At 39.2% G+C, this 17,371-nt stretch overlaps 3 protein-coding genes across 6 annotated transcripts in view; 2 read left to right on the top strand and 1 right to left on the bottom strand.

Annotated features, from left to right (window-relative positions):
- Positions 1-506: 506 nt before the first annotated feature.
- On the bottom strand, positions 507-8,461 carry LOC104815866 (importin beta-like SAD2). 2 transcript variants are annotated; one of them, XM_010544458.2, is made up of 22 exons: positions 8,193-8,461; positions 7,792-7,927; positions 7,614-7,701; positions 7,008-7,157; positions 6,236-6,398; positions 5,744-5,928; positions 5,487-5,660; positions 5,236-5,381; positions 5,029-5,152; positions 4,755-4,935; positions 4,320-4,479; positions 4,136-4,177; positions 3,916-4,034; positions 3,625-3,823; positions 2,961-3,092; positions 2,704-2,807; positions 2,155-2,334; positions 1,739-1,878; positions 1,497-1,636; positions 1,250-1,410; positions 1,015-1,156; positions 507-880 (listed from the first exon to the last, which is right to left on the bottom strand). In XM_010544458.2, exons 1-22 carry the CDS (start codon positions 8,283-8,285, stop codon positions 726-728), a joined length of 3,114 nt encoding a protein of 1,037 aa, XP_010542760.1. In that variant the 5' UTR covers positions 8,286-8,461; the 3' UTR covers positions 507-725. The 2 variants fall into 2 exon arrangements, with proteins under 2 accessions (XP_010542760.1, XP_010542761.1); XM_010544459.1 differs by lacking the exons at positions 7,614-7,701; positions 7,792-7,927; positions 8,193-8,461 and having other exon boundaries at positions 7,004-7,047.
- Positions 8,462-8,718: 257 nt separating this feature from the next.
- LOC104815863 (INO80 complex subunit D-like) lies at positions 8,719-11,702 on the top strand. 2 transcript variants are annotated; one of them, XM_010544452.1, is made up of 3 exons: positions 8,719-9,401; positions 10,418-10,731; positions 11,169-11,702. In XM_010544452.1, exons 1-2 carry the CDS (start codon positions 8,719-8,721, stop codon positions 10,680-10,682), a joined length of 948 nt encoding a protein of 315 aa, XP_010542754.1. In that variant the 3' UTR covers positions 10,683-10,731; positions 11,169-11,702. The 2 variants fall into 2 exon arrangements, with proteins under 2 accessions (XP_010542754.1, XP_010542756.1); XM_010544454.1 differs by having other exon boundaries at positions 11,157-11,702.
- The window catches only part of LOC104815864 (probable E3 ubiquitin-protein ligase ARI7), a 6,429-nt gene continuing 511 nt past the window's right edge, over positions 11,454-17,371 (top strand). Inside the window, exons 1-17 of one of the 2 annotated variants that reach the window (XM_010544455.1) lie at positions 11,454-11,544; positions 11,719-11,852; positions 12,259-12,580; positions 13,243-13,367; positions 13,601-13,706; positions 13,803-13,893; positions 14,194-14,366; positions 14,774-14,878; positions 14,985-15,073; positions 15,243-15,350; positions 15,485-15,587; positions 15,689-15,778; positions 15,927-15,974; positions 16,330-16,401; positions 16,484-16,583; positions 16,701-16,827; positions 16,974-17,353. In XM_010544455.1, the coding sequence (XP_010542757.1) occupies positions 12,410-12,580; positions 13,243-13,367; positions 13,601-13,706; positions 13,803-13,893; positions 14,194-14,366; positions 14,774-14,878; positions 14,985-15,073; positions 15,243-15,350; positions 15,485-15,587; positions 15,689-15,778; positions 15,927-15,974; positions 16,330-16,401; positions 16,484-16,583; positions 16,701-16,827; positions 16,974-17,187 (1,722 nt within the window). In that variant the 5' untranslated portion in view covers positions 11,454-11,544; positions 11,719-11,852; positions 12,259-12,409 and the 3' untranslated portion in view covers positions 17,188-17,353. Of the gene's footprint in view, positions 11,545-11,718; positions 11,853-12,258; positions 12,581-13,242; positions 13,368-13,600; positions 13,707-13,802; positions 13,894-14,193; positions 14,367-14,773; positions 14,879-14,984; positions 15,074-15,242; positions 15,351-15,484; positions 15,588-15,688; positions 15,779-15,926; positions 15,975-16,329; positions 16,402-16,483; positions 16,584-16,700; positions 16,828-16,973; positions 17,354-17,371 lie in introns of those variants that run through there. The other variant, XM_010544456.1, reaches the window with a different exon arrangement.

The raw sequence follows: 17,371 nt of genomic DNA, 5'->3' as shown, positions 1-17,371 counted from the left end.
TATTTGATTAATTTAATTATTTGTATACATATTTTATAATACACTGTTTTTTTTTTGTGAACAAATGTACGAAGAAAAACCCCACGGACTCGAAACCCTAATCCCCAAATTGAAAAACCATAATTCACGCTCGCCCCCAAGTCCTGATACTCACCGGCCAAAACCAAAATTTGAATCCGAAGATCAACGGGAAACCCACACTCGCCTCCCCCGCATCAGTTCGGAGAAAGGGAAAATCATGAGTAAATGAATTTTCTTCACAACGAACAATCCATTTTATTAAAGAATGGTTTTACAACCTGACAGTGACATGATCTCTCCCCCGAGACCATAATGCTATAAATTTCCCACTTCCGTAACGCCCTGCCCCCCCCTCCCCCCAAAAAAAAAGTGCACAAAGACAACAACAAAAAAAAAAAGAGGGAACCCCACCCTCCAAAACCCCTACCAAAACATATGTGCACCAAACGAAAAAGAAAAAAGGAAAAGAAAACCCCAATGAGATGTGAAACCAACAGCAGCCAGACAGCTTTTTATGGATTTTTGTTTGCCCCCAGAATTCAATAGTGTGTGAAGAAGAGGAAAAAAAAAAAAGGAGCCCGACCAACACGACAGAAAGAACCACCAAACTCCAAAAAGGACACTCTTCCGACCGCAGAGACACATCAGCCTCGCTTTAGAAGCTAACCCCAAAAGCAGACCTTAAAAAGATCCAAGCTTTAAGATCATTGAGCAGAAGCAGCCTTCTCTTGTTTCTCCTTTTCGATCTCCACCCTTCTTTGCTCTGCATGCTGGGCTATGCCATTTGCCAGCGCTTGATAATGGAAGTCCAGTGACTGGTTAAGTTTCTGGAACCTTTGCCCGTCGGATACTTGGATGACTGCATATCAGAGACATGATAGTGTTAGGCAAGAATCTATATATTCGCTGAGCCCAACACCAGAATAGTAGAAAAAGAAAGTGAAGTTCTATGACATAAATGAAAACATCATGTATCTGAAGTTGTAACCTTACCTCTGATTGTGTCGACAAATAAAACAAAGGGATCCACCTCATCGATGGGTGAGTGGAACTCTTCATCGTCACTATAGTCATCATCGTCGTCATCAGAGTCGTCCTCATCATCTTCGTCATTGTTCTGGCGGAAGCCTTTTGCCTGTGAATTGGACAGAATCAGAATATGTTGAATCACCCCCAGCGGAACAAAGGCCTCTGGTAATGGAAGTTAGATAAACACATATAGACAAACCTGTGCTGCTAACTTCTGCAGGTTAATGCTGTCGGTTTCATCTCCATCCTCAACATCGTCCATCCCCATCTCCCCGTCAGACCCATCATCGTCATCTTCCGAGTCAGTCTGGAATCCATTCGTATCGTCCTCATAATCAGCTTCTGCATCCTTCGCAGATTCTGCAACGAGGAAGGAAAAGGAACATAATGTAAACAGAAGCCTTACATTTCTAGAGGAAACATGAGCATAACTAGGAAGAACATACCAACAAGTTGATCCTTGTATGCAACAAGAAGGTCAAGTGTGGCTCTGAAAACACGATGCAGAGCATCATCGGGGAATTGACCAGCTGGAAGAGCGAGCAATGAAATGAAACCCAAGCAGCAAACCTTTTTATCGTGTTCCCTGGTACAAAAAGAGCAAACCTATCTATCAAGCTCATCGAAACTGAAAATCTGACGCGAAATTAGGAGTTAAAAGGAACGTGAACAAAATTGGTAACACTACTTTTTGAAGTTTGCTGGTTGACCATTTTTTTTCTTTTGTTGCAACATCTGGAACCAGAGATCGAAGATTGTTGGACCAACTCTCATGTTATGCAATACACCAAGCGTCAAAGCTGGATTGTAGTAAAGCGCATTCGCAATCTGCAAAAGTCAACATGGAGTAGAAATGCCAGTGGATGCTCCTTTCAAGTAAATGCTGGAAGCACTTAAGCAAACACATAACAATAGAGACGAAACAACAAGAGCAACCTCTTTTTTCTCTTTTCTTTTTTTTTTTGGCACCAAGAGTCACCTCGTTAATACACGAGATGGTAACATAAAAGGAACAAATCACCTCTAACATATCAACTTCACATTGAAGGGGTACTTGTATATCAAACACAGCAGGCCAAGAAGATTCTCCTCCACATTTCTTACCACTTGTATAAGAAGACATTTTAAGTATGACTTCTCGGCATGTTGCAATCGACCAATTGTTAGTAGTATATATGGTTCAACCCAATGATCCACCTGCCCTTTGCAATTCTGGAAAACAACTTCAATAAGCTTTGGAGCTGGTTCAACATCACTGTCCTCTATGTTCGTGTCGGCCATAAGCTGTAAAAGCACAAATAAAGCATAAACATATCAGAGGAAGCGGCGCAACTAACAAAGGTAACAAGAGCAATTATTAAGAAAAGCAAGCAAGAAATGAACTAATAAGTGCAATGTATTTAAGTAGAGAAATTTAGGAGATGCTCAAGTAAAAGGTGTTTGCTCAGCTTGACAAGGTATACTCAAGACATAGAACTTCTGCAACTATAGGCACTCACAAAATAACCACTAGTTCTGTCCAATGAGGAAAAAAGATTATACACTCCCAGCGTGTGTACTACAGGTTTCCATGATCCTACAGCTCCTTACAAAACTTTACAAGCATAGATCACATGCATGTACTATTATTTTAAGAGGGCATGGCATACTCACAGTTGAAAGAACTTTATATAGACTTTGCTGATAGTCTGGCTCCTTGCAAGTCAGAAAATGAGCAGTTCCCCTTGAAATAAAGTTGTCCATCGGAACCAAAATATCTATATTTTCAAAGGGTGATACAGAGAGAGCATAGTCATAAGAATGAAATGCAAGTTTTACTGTAACAAAATGAACTAGAGAAAGATTATCCATAAATAGAAAAACACTTCGCTCGAGGAAAGGAAGAGGACCACAGAAAGAGTTAAAGTTACTTGGAAAGTAATCAATTGCCCAGTCGGTCAATGCCTCCGCCATCAAAGGCCAAAGAGTCCACATATCAAAGGAAATGCTAGGTGAATAGAAGGTCATATATGATGCAATCTCCAAAACTTCTTCAAACACTTCTGCCAAACCAAAACAGGATAAAATTTAATCAGTTCAGTACTCACTATTTAATAGTTGGAAAACAAAAGCAAGACCACAGGAAGTAAAATATACAATTCTGAAGAAACAAAAATATGAGCCATCAAGTAAAATAAATGGCAGAGACATCATATGGCTGATAAACCAGCTGGCTAGTGCAAAGACATAATATAACACAGTTATGTACAATCCATCAACCAAAAATCATTGAAAAAATGAAAGAAAATCGAGATGCGAATTTGCATTTCTTGATATCTGCACCTTTACTGAAAAAGAAGACTGAAGTAAACTTGATTAAAGAAACATGGTGCAGTACTATATGCTGGTAAAACTTAGCAGAGGTATCATTTTATTTCACATAAACTCAGCTGATAAAACTTAAGCAACATAGAAAAGAAGAATATAATAAACCTTCACCAGAAGAAGTAAAGGCACCGTTGACAAACACATATAAAGCTCAGGAAGAATTATCTCATAGAAACGAATAGAGCCCTTTCCAAGTGATAAATTTACCTTGGCCATCACTTGTCAGCATTCTACGCATTATAGGAAGCAATGTTGGTTCTATTTTCACAAAAAGCTGAGGAAGACTGCTAACTGATTCTAGAATTGTACTTATGGCACGCAAGCAGCCAACTGCAGCTAACGCTCCCGATTCATCAGATCCATCATTGGCTTCTGACGTGTTTATACACTTCCAAAATGTATTAGCCTGAACAAGGAGAAAATGGATGCATTTTTACTGAAAAGCACAATTGGATTATAAAAGGAAACTATGACTCATGATAGAAACATTATTCTCACCAGGTTTGAACATAATTCAAAAGCATAAGGAGCCATCTCTTCCCCAAATTTATCCACAATAGTCTCCAAGGTAAAAACAAGGTCTTCATTCTCGACCTCATTCATAAGTTTGAAAAATTCTGGAGGCAAAGAGATTGTAATTGTATTAAAGATTACTTTATTATATTGACTACAAAGATGCCATAAAAATATAACTCAGAGAACTTTGAAAATAACCTACCGTCAAGTAATTGAGGGAGGATGGGACGAATTTCATTCAAATCTGCAGATTTAATCAGATAATTTCAATCAATCACCAAATGCACACTTAAGACAGCACATGGACCATGAACAATCAACATGCACAGATATACAAATATAAAGGCATTCATGCATACAAAATCCATTAAAAGAGAACAACACACCCTTGCACGACTCAATAAATGAGCGCAAAGCAAAAACTGAGTCAACACGAACGGGAAGGTCAGGATCCCGCAGTCCCGAGACAACACTATGCAACGCTTTATGGAAATTGTTCTGGTCTGAGAAGCTGATGTGGGCATACTGTCCTGCAACCCATGCAGCCTACGTTTATAAACCAGTGGTCAAACAGATGTAGTTCCAGAATAATTAATATAAAAAAAAAGAACAAACAATAAGAAGTATATACCAAAGTGTCGTGCAATGATATATATTGCAGCAATTACCCATGAATATCTGGAATTTAACATTCCCGATGATACAAAGCTTTCTTAAATTGTGGCACACAAGAATTTCATAGGAAACTAAAACAGAGATCCAATTGTGATCACCAAGAACAACATCTGTGGTCCCATAACACAGTTTAAAGACATGAATACCTTTGCTCTAAGGTGTCCGACAGGACTACTGAATTCAGGAAAAACATGTTGCACCAGCATATGTTCTAGTTCAGATTTATAGGGCTCGGTCTGTTTCAATTTGTCACAAAGAGCTCCAACAGCAAGTAGTGCACCATCCTTCTGACTATAAGGTTTACATTCCGCTGGAGCTTCATCATAACTAGTCACAATTGAAGATAAAGAAACACGTTCAATAAAGAGAGACAACAAATGTGTCCAAGATGTGCCAACCAGATGAGTTCAAATACAATACCTCCTGAAGATCCCAACAATAAACTGAACAAACTTTGGAAGATTCTCCTTCCCACGTTTTCGGACCAACTCATTTACGAAGTCCATGGATGCTGTACGTGGACTATACAAGTCCTCAATTATATCTGGAACACAACCAAAAAAAAAAAAATTAAACATCCAGATACCCTCGGATATGCTAAGAAAGTGGATATGTTTTATTACTTACCATAACCTTTCCTCACATATTCATGTGGGTCTTCATCCCAAAGCTTCTGGTCGGAGTCATTAAAGCACATTAGAGGAAAAACAATCTCAAACAGCAGAACATCCAACTGAGGCTGCAGCAATGTGTACACACTATTCTTTGAAATACTGCAGGTAAAATGAATATGATTAATAGGAAAGTAATTCCCATCAGCGAGAAAATCAGAACATGTCAAATTCAAATACTAACATACAAGGGGGTGTAGCACAAACCTGTTGTTTAGGTACTGAAGGATAAGATTGGTAACTCTTTCAGGAAGATAGCCTCCAACACGAATTGTATTCAGCAAATTTAGATGGCATTCCAAAATCCTGCCTGCATAATTCTTTTGAAACATTTGTGCAAAGCCTTTGTTATCTGGACTTTGAAGTTTTAAATCTCCAAACCTATCACAGGTATTATCCACAAGAAATCATCAAAACTTTCTCGCCACTTCCTTCTATTTGAGATATCAACTTCATAGACATACCGGCTATAGAGCCTATTTAAGATGTGCACAGTCCACTTCTTGACCTTCCACCAGCCCCATGATTTTCTCAGCTCAGGATCCATAGGCTGGCCTTCAACCGGAACAGGACGCTCCAAAACACTTAAGAACAGAACCATCCAAGCATTGAATACGTTTGGATCAAATAATTGTCTTGGGAGCTCCAGCTGCCAACAAAAAATATTAGAGAGGGTGCATGGAATGAACTTCCATAAAAATGAACCAACATAGTCAAAGTTAGAAATGCCACAAATTATAACATAAAAGGTCTCAGCATGAGATTCCATAAAGGATCACTGAGCAGGAAAAAAAATGTTTGAGGGAGGTAATACATAACTCCATATGCCACATCTTTTATTTGATAAAACGAATACCACATAGAACACTTAAAGATACACACATAAAGGTGTAAAAATGATACAGAATGTAACATTCAGAGGCACGTTCCAGTAACCCATTTCCAGAAGGACTTACATAGATGCATGACCAAAATATTTTGCATATCAGCTTCATAAATTCAGCTATCTCCAGTGAAGGATTTGCTATCTGGACAAGCCCATTAAAAATAGTCAGAAGTTGAGGAAATGTCTCCTCCACAATGTGGTAAACTGGTGTCCTCTCCTCATCTGACTTGAACCTAGAACAATAAAGTTTATGGTAAACAATCAAGATGAAGGACTACATATGTTTAGGAGAAAGATATCTACCGAAAATGAAATAGTTAAGACGATAAGATTGTCACTGACCCACTCCTTTTTTACATTACCACAAACAAACTAAATAATAACACCATTCATCCTATCGGGATTTTCTCTACACTTCATAGGGCGAAGATACTTTAAGAGACCCATGAACATCATGGCCTCTAGAGAACATTACTCAAAACTTTCGCAGTCAGAGAGGCTTGTTTAGAAAGCCAGCACGTGTTTGGCATAATGTTGGAAAAGTAACGTACGAGGATAGATTGCTTTGGCTGGTTATGATGTAAGTCATTCATCACTTACTTTGCATGACAAACCAATATTTTCTTTACAAAACTCAGAGAATTCAGTAAGTTAGCTTCTATTGAAATCACAAAGTATTTTAAGAAAACAAACAATTAAAGAAAAAAAAAGATCGCAGGCCGAACTGAAGAAGCTTAAAATATATTAGAAAATGTGGCTTGGCAGCTTCTATGATATCACTAACCTAATAAATTCATATGCTCAAGAATGAGTATAAAGAGAATGATACGAACTGGACCTACTCATATTTTCTAGAGAGTATCCGCAAAACAAACAAGGCTCCGTATATTTGCGGATTTTGCAAGTTGTGCTTCACCCAATGCAGAAGATGTGGCCATTTCTCTGGGTAGTCAGCATAAATGATTGTCTTAAGGCACTCTCCAAGTTGTGATCTACATCAGAAATCAGAAATCAGAAATCAGAAATTTAGGAATAAAGAAATAGTAGTAAGATGTTCTTTCGCGTTACATAAAATTCTGGCCAGGAAACAAGAAAAATATGGCAATTTCTGCAAAGAACTTTCAGTAACCCTTGCTTTACAGTATCTACTGAAATCAGAAACACATAAAGACACATGTGAAGATGCATGGAATCACTGTAAGCCTACTCCAAGTCAAATTCATGCAAGAACATCCGATTGAATAGACCAAGTGAGAGAGCATATTACAAACACATGTTTGCAGTCATACTTATGAAGAGATATGCATATTTCCATACGATCACATGCTTAAAGTCAGGCCAGGTGAACACCCATATGGCATGTAGAAAATAAATCCTCAAAAACAGAAACCAAAAAGTACAGGTAGTTGAATGATAAGTCCGAAAGATGGCAGATAACCTCAGCTTACCTGAGTAAGGGGGAAACTTGGGTGACACAGACAAGGATGTTGTCCCTCACTGTATCTTTATCGCTTTGCAAAATTTTCTGCTGCTCACCTGCAACATCAAGTTACGAAACTTCTCTAACACAATCTTGAAGGACTTTCTGGCATTATTTATGTCTGAACCGAGCACCGAAACAATTACCAGATTCTTCGGGAGTCCAGTTCTTAGCGACGACATTTTTGAAATTAATACTAGCAATTTGACGCACTGCCATGTCGCAATTGCCATCCACAACTATCTGCAACAGTCTCACAAGGTGCTGGGGCGTGTGCTCTAACTGCAAAACAAACAAGAAAAAGAAAGACTGCGTTCTTAAACTTGATCAAAGAAAGTTTTGAACCACAAAAAGATCAAAGCTATAAAGATCCAACCTTGAACAGATAGAAACAAGGATAATTACATATCAACAGAAGAAAGACAGAATTCAAGAAGAGAGAAACCAATTAAGTTTGTTTCCATTTCACGAACCACGATACACAAAGACAAGAACTAACAAAAACAACAGCAGCAAGGGACAAAGAAAAGAAACGAAAATAAGAAACCTGATTAAGGTTCTGCACAGCGGCCTGGCGTTCATCGGGATTAGGGCTGAGGGCGGCGGCTCGGAGGATCAAGGCGAGACTAGGCAGATCCATTTACAGTAAGTTCGAAGACTCGGACAAAATATGGATAAGGGAAGAGACGATCGGAGGCACCAAGGAAATGAAATCAGAATTTCGCGTCTAAAACCCTTGAGAGAGAGAGAGAGAGAGAGAGAGAGAGAGACAGAGAGAGAGAGAGAGAGAGAGTGAGAGTGAGTTGGGAGACTCGGGAGAGCTTAGCTAGGGTTTTAGAGCGAGAGAGACATCATCAAGATTCAAGATTACAAAACCAGTTTATAACTGACTTGGTAAACCGACTTAAGACCAAATTATTCAGACCAAAACCGAAGTAAACCTACATGACTATAAACCGATTTCGCAACCGGTTTCATTCAATTAATATATAAAATATATATTTTATATAGAAAAAGAATATTCCAAATTCTTTATCCAAATCAGCAAATACTGTTCTAGGAAATTTCAAAAAATGAAACTTCAAAACATCATATTTTCGAAGGATAACGTCTCTCTCTCTCTCTGTGATCCTCGTGCGATGGCAATGGCGTCTGCTCCCAAGCAGCCTCAGCAACATCCTTCTACTTCCAAACCCCCTCGGCACCCTTCTTCCGCCGCAGCCGGAGAATCCCAAATTCTGAACCCTAACCCTAACCCTAGCACAAGCCTCTTACCGCCGATGGCTAATTCGCCGATTACGATGGCACGGGAGGATCAGATCCTCGCGCGCTCCACTCACCTCACACGCACGGAGCTTCTCCGGCGCCGGTCGCACCACCTGAAGCAGCTTTCCAAGGTCTATAGAGACCATTACTGGGCTCTAATGGAGGATCTCAAGGCGCAGTACAGGGAGTATTACTGGAGGTTTGGCGTTAGTCCTTTCAAGGACGAACAGAATCAGCCAAACAAGAGACCGAGGCTGGGGCCCGAGGGTGAGACCGGTGACGGTGATCCCGTGGAAGGATGTGGAGAAAACGGGAATAACAATGGTGGCAGTAATGGCGTCACAAGCGATCCGCATACAAAGAGCTGTTCTCGGTGCTCGTACGGGGGCTGTAAGTTTAAGGCCATGGCACTCACGAATTTCTGTCACCTGCATATTGTCAATGATAAGAAGCAAAAGCTCTACAAGGCGTGTGAATACGTCATCAAAAGGTTTGCTTCGAACTCCCTTTTCCGAGTTTTAATTCTCACTTTCCTTGTGTTGGCTTGTGCGTGTGTTCCGCTGGGGAATGATGGGCTCGCCGATTTACCCGTGTGTTCTCTGAAATTTGCAATCTTTGGGCAGTGACTTTATGTAATGACAAGGAATTGGAATTTCCTTGCAAACGATGTGTCGTGTAATGATTCAAGAAGCCGTCTTCCAATTGCAGAAAGGGTCTGGACTGGAATGACCCTTATTCTGTTTTATTGGTTTTGAGGGGATGAGAAGATGAGAATTATACCCGAACTCCAACTTATGGAAAATATGATTCAGTGTATTATAAGATCGTGATTGCTAGCGCCTATGTATGGGCAGCTCTCCTTCTGTGTCTGCTTTGCAAACAGTAAACTATGTTTAATAAGAGAATGGTCGTTTTCACAATTAGGTCATGTTAATGTTTCCATTCAACCAAGGGATGGGATCAGTATTTGTGCAATCTGAGTTGGAATAGTTCGTCAGTAAAAGTTATAGAATATAGACCAGATTTCAGATTCATATAATTTCTCTTTACTGTGTAAGAAAATTCACTTGTAGAATTTTCTGAGGACTTGTGTATTATTCAGTTGAGATCTTACATGAGGAAGTATGTTCTGCAAATTTATCTCCTAAACCTTAAAAGCTCCAATGGCAATTTGTACCATTATCTTTCTTAACTGAGGTTTCACAGAGAGTTAATCAACAAGAAGAAGAAAAAAATTCAAACCTTAATTCGTATTTTCTCTTTCAATTTGCTTTTATGTTCTTGCAGCTCTTGTAGCTCTCAAAGTTATCAATTTCGTTACTGTTTCTTGACTGTCTGTGCGTGTGTGTCCTCTTCCCAAACTATTCAAGAGATCTGTGTAATGTACACACGTTATTGGCATCCACTGAAAGCTATTTATTTGATTTTCTCTGAAAATTTCTATTTAGAAAGATGATTACTTTATTGAATTTATTCTCAGTTTTGTCGTTATTTTGTACATTTCAGAGCTCAATCAGGACCAATAACTTGTAGCAGGCCAACACTTGCATCAACTGTTCCTTCACTGTGTAATATGCATTTCCTGAAAGCCCAAAAGCATGTTGCTCGCGCTTTGAAAGATGCTGGTCTAAATGTTTCTTCATCAAGCAAGGTTCCACCAAAGTTCCATGTCATAATTGCCGCGTTTGTACATCACATTCAAGGAAAACGAAAAGCTTCGGTGAAGGAGGATAAACTGAAAAGTGTAGTAAAAGAAGAACATACAAGCTGAATCCAGCAATGAGTGTGTGCTGAAGTAATTTATTGTGCAGAAATGTAAGGTGAGAAACTAGACGACAATTTCATATCAAGTGAGAAAGGTGGGTAGCTGAGCCTGTTTGATTTGGGATTTATAGGTTTATTATCCAACTATTGCCTGGTATCTAAGAAAGCTCATTACTCTAGAGTAGATCTTGGATATAAATGTCAAAGCAGTATTGTTTTCCTCTGGAATTGAGTTATCCTAGATACTGGCTGGATCAGTAAATTGTCGTCGAGTTGGATACTGTAGGAAAGTAGCTAGTCTTAATCTTATCTGTCATTCACATCAACGTAAACCCGCTATAGACTGACTATTCACACTATGTCCACCTGTTAATGTTTTTTGCTGGACCCAAACATGGCTTCTTGGAGGATAGTCGTGGTTTTCATTCTCTTCTCTCATTGCTTACAACTTCTCCTAAAGGTTGCTGATGTTTCCTGATAGCGTTTATGGCAGAATAACATTGCAATCTCTTGCTCTGGTGTGACCATCTTATCCATTATCTACGGGGGGTTAGCAGGAGTGGACAGCCCAGTGCTTTTGTTTAACCATGGAAGTATCCACTGTGCCTGCCACTTTGGCCGTGGTTAAGCCACAAGCAACATAAGCATTAGGATCTGTTGTTAGAGATGAAGTGCTATGCAGATTGGCTCGGATTCATTAATCGTGATTGGTGGAAAAGTCGCTGCGGTTTATAGTCTGCAACTGGGGAGAAAAGAACTGCGACTTTGACAGTGTGTGATGGTGGCAGGCAGTTGTGCACAACTTAGAAGAGATAGTCAGGCGAACTGTATGCTTCTAAATCTTGTGACAAACTTGCCTCAGCCTCATTGTACGCATTTTCCATCTTTGAATCAATTCATGAAATGAGCCGTCTTTCCATAAGCAAAAGCATATTCTTTGTTATGGTCCTGTCCATTTTTTGCTGTGTTCTTCAAACGTTGAACACAAACCCGATTAAGGGAAATCTGATGAAACAGCCCTTGTCTTCTTGATTTGTCTACAGCTTCATCTGTTTCAGGTTGTTTGTGAGCAGATTCATCATCAGTAGATGACAGTTTCTTAACTGAAGACTGCAGGCAGAGTTGTGATGCAACTGTTGAGATTAGTTATACGCTAATTTTGCTGCTGTTACATTAAGTATATGATCTAACCCTAAATTTCTTGTCTTTTGTGTTGATTTTTTTCTTGGATAACCCATAGTGTGTATTATAGTAAGTGTAAAGAGTATATATGTGCATTTGGATTAGTTGCATATTGCTAATCTCAGTTTTTATAATTATATAAATTGTATTTTTAACAAGTAATAATATGATAACTTATTGTTTTTTTTTTATTTGGTTAAAGATGAATTACATAGTGTTAAATCTTTTTTTTTATCCTGTTTTTCTTTTTTTCTTTTTGTTTAATTGCCCCTGTAAAGTTTTACTGGAGTGGACCTAACTCCATTACAAGAACAGCAGACCCAACAATCCCAGCATCATAATTGTCCGAAATTTCGATTCCTTGCACGATTTTCTAATCAAATTTATGTCCTTTTCCCCAGTGGTTGTTCTTCTCTACACCCAAAGCAGGAAACTTTGGTCACGAACCCAAACCCTAATTCCAGCTTGCCTAGAAGGGAGAGTTTCTTCTAATTCTTCGAATTCCTTGTCTTTTGGGGTTTTTTTTCTCCTCTCTGTGGGAGTTGATCGATCATGGATTCCGAAGATGATATGCTCGATGCGCACGATATGGAATCGGGGGAGGATGATTTCTACAGCGGCGGGACCGAGGACTACGATGACAGTGATGATGCGGAACCCGATTACGGGTTCGTTGAGGAAGACACCAACGATTCCGCGATGATCGCCTCGCATCGCTCTCAGGTGAGTTTGATTCGAAAATTTTCGCTTATTTCAGTCGCTGATTGATGTAGAAGCTATGGTCTTTAGAAGATTCTACTTTAGCTGCTGGCTGATATTGGAGGTCCGAATTTTGTTTATCATTGAAGACTCTAATTTTGGTAAAACTGTGTTTAGTGGCTTTCTGGTTGATCCTTTAGTGGAAAGTGAGGGCGCGGCAGGCCTTTTCAAATTTGGAAATTGTTGTCATTTTGAGCTGATTTAATGTTTACCAGTTCAATTTTTTACCATTTTGTTAGCGTTACTCCTTGTCAGTTGCTGTCTTAGTTTATAGCCTTGATGTCCTTGCAGTTGTTTTTTTTCCTCTGGGTTCTCAATTGTTAGCTTCTGACCTATGGCAGATCTTATCTAAAAGTTATGTCTGTGAAAGCATTGGTTTAGTATCATATTCATAGCAGATACATAAAATTTCAGTTCCACTTAGTTTTTTTTTCTATTGTTTTATGTCCAGAGTTGGACAGTTGAATGCTAATTCTGATAATGCTCTTACAAAGTGCTTTCGTGTAGAAAGCTATGGCATGACATGACATAATTTTCTTTTCCCTTCATTTGGTTTTATATTGAAGGTTTGATCTGTTGTTCAGTTTAATCATTGGGCTGTTATTGTTGTATATACCTCCTTCCAGAAAGGTTATGGCGTTCTTAAGGAAGAAGATATCCGCAGGCAACAGAAGGATGATATTGCAAGAATCTCTATGGTCCTTTCCATATCCAAAGTCGAAGCAAGCATTCTGCTTCATCACTATCATTGGTAAATGCTCTTAACGTCCAGTGTGTGTGATTACATTGTTTTCAGCATGTCCTGTCTTTTAATTTTATCTATATGTCCTCCCTTCTTTAAAATTGTTCTAAATGACAGTTCCTTTTGCTATGCGAATGTTTTCGTTATTTATATTTATGAATATAGGTTTTGCTCCAATTATTCATGCCCATGCTCTTTGCTTTCCATAGTTTCTTAATGCGATGGTAAATGTGGCATTTCAGGAGCGTTAGTAAAGTTCACGATGAATGGTTTGCTGATGAAGAAAGAGTTCGGAGGACTGTTGGGCTATTGGAAAAACCCATTTTTTCCTCGTCCGTTGGTGGAGAAGTATGACATTTACAAACAATGACTCTGAAGTGTGGAGTGGTTTTCATATTTCTCTCCTTATATGTTTGTCTTACTGATAAATAATACCACATCTAGATTACATGTGGGATATGTTTCGAATCCTACCCTCCTGAGAGAATTGCATCGGTTTCTTGTGGCCATCCTTTCTGCACGACATGCTGGACAGGTGTGTAAGACCTCATTAAGCATTTCATTGTTCCATTTTTAGGCCTTGGATCTCTCTGCCATCTGCATCCCTAGACTTGTACATCTGAATTTTTACCAGTAGACAGGACGGTTAGATTTGATAGTTATTTAATTGATTTATCAGTGAAGCATTTGCAAACATAGTTGTAAAGTTATTTACAACTAGATCTGTGTCTTCTAATTTTATTTTTGAATGGCTTGGATTGTCTGAAATTAATGGTTTGCTTTTTTTTTGGTGAGAAGAGCATATCTTAACTTATATGCTGCGTTTTTTTATTAGGCTACATAAGCACAACAATCAATGATGGCCCTGGATGTTTGATGCTGAGATGTCCAGATCCATCTTGCCCTGCTGCTGTTGGACATGATATGATCGAGAGGCTGGCATCTGAGGAAGACAAGGACAAGTATGATAGATATTTTCTTAGGTCTTACATTGAAGACAACAGAAAGGTAAAGGTTTTCAAGATAACTCATTAATCATGATGCATACACCATACAGTTAAGCTCGATGTGCAAATTACTTGTTCCTTTTGCCTCATGGACTTGACTCTCCTCTGTCATTGAGCCTTTTGCTTTCACTATGTTGGAAAAAGGTTGCTAAAATTTCCCTGGATTTTCTTCCTGTACTTGGTCTTTGTAGGTTGTTAATATTGTTGTAGGAAATCTATCCATGCTGTGTAACTGCTTATGTGTTTTTCATATCCTAGAACTTGTATTTGTATAGTCCTACCTCCTGAACTAAATCTCGAATGAATCAAAGTTTCCTCCTCTTACTTTCTGCAAATTCCGGACTTTCACCATAATGATACATTGATCAGGTATTTTCAGTATTTGTTATCTTTGTTTGTTTGGTTCAGATGAAATGGTGTCCTGCCCCAGGATGTGAGTATGCAATTGAATTTGCTGCGGGTACCGGAAGTTATGATGTTTCCTGCCTATGTTCATATAGCTTTTGTTGGAATGTAAGTTCTTGGAGTTGAGTCCCTCTAACTTGCTTTTTTCTCCTAATATATGTAACTCTCGTCGATAAAATTTTTTCATTAATCCTATATTAAATCTGAATTTCAGTGCACAGAGGAGGCTCACCGTCCTGTTGACTGTGGTACAGTTGCGAAATGGATACTAAAGAACAGCGCAGAATCTGAAAATATGAATTGGTATAGTGTCTAACTATCTGGATCTTTTTTTCCGTGTTTGTGCTTTCCATATGTAATTTATATATCTTGGCAGATGAATATATTTCTGCATTTTAGAGTTTTATTTTTCTGTTGCATATACAGTTTTCGTATTTTTCATGCTAATCAAACTTTACGTCCTCATACCCAGGATACTTGCCAATTCAAAGCCTTGTCCAAAGTGTAAGCGGCCAATTGAAAAGAATCAAGGCTGTATGCATATGACATGCACACCGCCTTGTAAATATGAATTCTGCTGGTAATGGTCAATCTCTGTTTATGAATTATTTCCTTGTCTGTTCTTTGGCTGTTTCTTTGTGATTGTTGCTGTTCAATGTCTTGCTATATATTTTTGCAATACTAAAAAGAGCGACTTCATCGATAAAATTTCAGGCTTTGCCTTGGTGCTTGGTCGGACCACGGGGAAAGAACTGGTGGTTTCTATGCTTGTAACCGTTATGAGGCAGCCAAGCAAGAGGGGCTGGTACGACCTTTGGTACTTTTTCTGGATATGATATATTTTTTCTGCAATCACGTCATCTGATGGTCGTTTATAGCTTATTCTCCCTCTAAACCTGTATTCTTTTCATGTATTAGTATGACGAGACCGAAAGGAGGCGAGAGATGGCAAAGAATTCGCTCGAGAGATACACCCATTATTATGAACGCTGGGCTAGTAATCAATTGGTATGCAAAATATAATATATTTGCTATATATGTTCTCTTATTGGCTGCTAGAACTACCAAGAGTTAGTTTTCTCTTCAGCTTATGGAAGAGAGCTTCTTTACATATCTTGACTTCATCATATGTATGTCTCTTTTGGTGTTTTGGCAGTCGAGGCAAAAAGCTATGGCAGATCTGCAGCAAATGCAATCCGTGCATGTAAGATCTATTGTCTTGTTTACCTTCTTACTGCTTTTTGAAAGCTTTTTGGCCTTTGATCTTTAGCTTAATCATGTGTTCTTCTTGGAAGCGAATTCAGATGGATTAATTGCAACCGTCTCTTTGGTCTTAAAATGAACGATGCGGTGTTTCTTGCTTACCCTTTGTAGCTTTTCTTGTGTTTATCTGAGCCTTTGGTAGCCATTTATTCTTTTACTTGCCTGGAATTGCTGTGTTTATACTTGCAATACCGTTTCTATGTTAATTTTTTTAACTGAAAATGATTTTGGCTATTTCTCATGCAGTGTTCTTGTTGTTAAATTTGAACTTGATTAACCGCTTGATATGTTGCCAGCTCGAGAAGCTTAGTGACAAACAGTGCACACCAGAATCTCAGCTCAAGTTCATCACAGAGGCCTGGCTTCAGGTTTAGTAGATGAACCATTTCAAGTATTTTACGTGAGACTTCTGTATAACATCTCTGTTCTCATGTAGTGCTATTTGTGCAGATAATTGAATGCAGGCGTGTCCTGAAATGGACATATGCATATGGGTATTACCTGCCTGAACACGAGCATGCCAAACGACGATTTTTCGAGTATTTGCAAGGTTTTGTACCTTTGATCCTGTGGTTTTGTGCAGAAGGGCATGCTGGTCATGTGTACCATGTTCTTGTTCGTTCCTTGGGAAGCAAGAAACTGAAACTTTTGTCTTGTTATTGATCAGGGGAGGCGGAATCGGGGTTGGAGAGGCTCCATCAATGTGCAGAGAAAGAGCTGAATCAGTTTCTCAATGCCGAAGGCCCATCCAAGGATTTCAATGATTTCCGGACAAAGTTAGCTGGTTTGACTAGGTAATCATTTCATTTGCCCCGTTACATCTATTGTATTGTTGGTCTTAAAGGCCATTTCAGTTTTGAATCCTCTGCTATCTGGTTCTCTACTAAAGCAGAAAAGCTTGCCCATGTTTCTTTAATTGTTCTTGGTTTATTCGTAACAGCGTGACCAAAAACTATTTCGAGAATCTGGTGAGAGCACTGGAGAATGGACTGGCTGATGTGGACACACATGCAGCCGCAGCTTGTAGCAGTAGCAAGTCAACGAGCTCGAAACCCGTGAGCGGTTACAGTAGCAAGACGAGAGGAGGCGGTGGGAAGGGTAAGGCAAACTCCAAAACCGGCGGTTTGGGCGGCAGAGGTGACAACAACCGATGAAGCCTCCTCTCTAGATGCTTCAATCACGTCCCACAACGTTCCCTTTTTCCCGCTTCTGCCATCCATCGTGTTTGAAGGTACGAGTTAGAGAAGGAAAAGGTAAAAGAATCAGTCTGTGCCGACATTGGAATTCTTGCAGATACCGGGGAATGAACTGAAGCGACGCTCTATTCGCCGTTGTCCG

This window comes from Tarenaya hassleriana, unplaced genomic scaffold (assembly GCF_000463585.1).
Source record: "Tarenaya hassleriana unplaced genomic scaffold, ASM46358v1 Cleome24, whole genome shotgun sequence".
Classification (NCBI taxonomy): domain Eukaryota; kingdom Viridiplantae; phylum Streptophyta; class Magnoliopsida; order Brassicales; family Cleomaceae; genus Tarenaya; species Tarenaya hassleriana.
The sequence above is the reverse complement of the archived record's forward strand: the minus strand, read 5'-3'. Positions and strand labels throughout refer to the sequence as shown.

Bases quoted from the DNA above. Each gene is read 5' to 3' on its own strand.
- LOC104815866 (XM_010544458.2), bottom strand. From the start codon at position 8,285: ATGGATCTGCCTAGTCTCGCCTTGATCCTCCGAGCCGCCGCCCTCAGC. The intron at 7,702-7,791 runs GTAATTGTTTCG...TTGATGTTGCAG, and splicing joins CTGGACTCCCGAAGAATCTG to GTGAGCAGCAGAAAATTTTG. The intron at 3,093-3,624 runs GTAAATTTATCA...TTGGTTTGGCAG, and splicing joins GCTGACAAGTGATGGCCAAG to AAGTGTTTGAAGAAGTTTTG.
- LOC104815863 (XM_010544452.1), top strand. From the start codon at position 8,719: ATGAAACTTCAAAACATCATATTTTCGAAGGATAACGTCTCTCTCTCT. The intron at 9,402-10,417 runs GTTTGCTTCGAA...TGTACATTTCAG, and splicing joins TGTGAATACGTCATCAAAAG to AGCTCAATCAGGACCAATAA.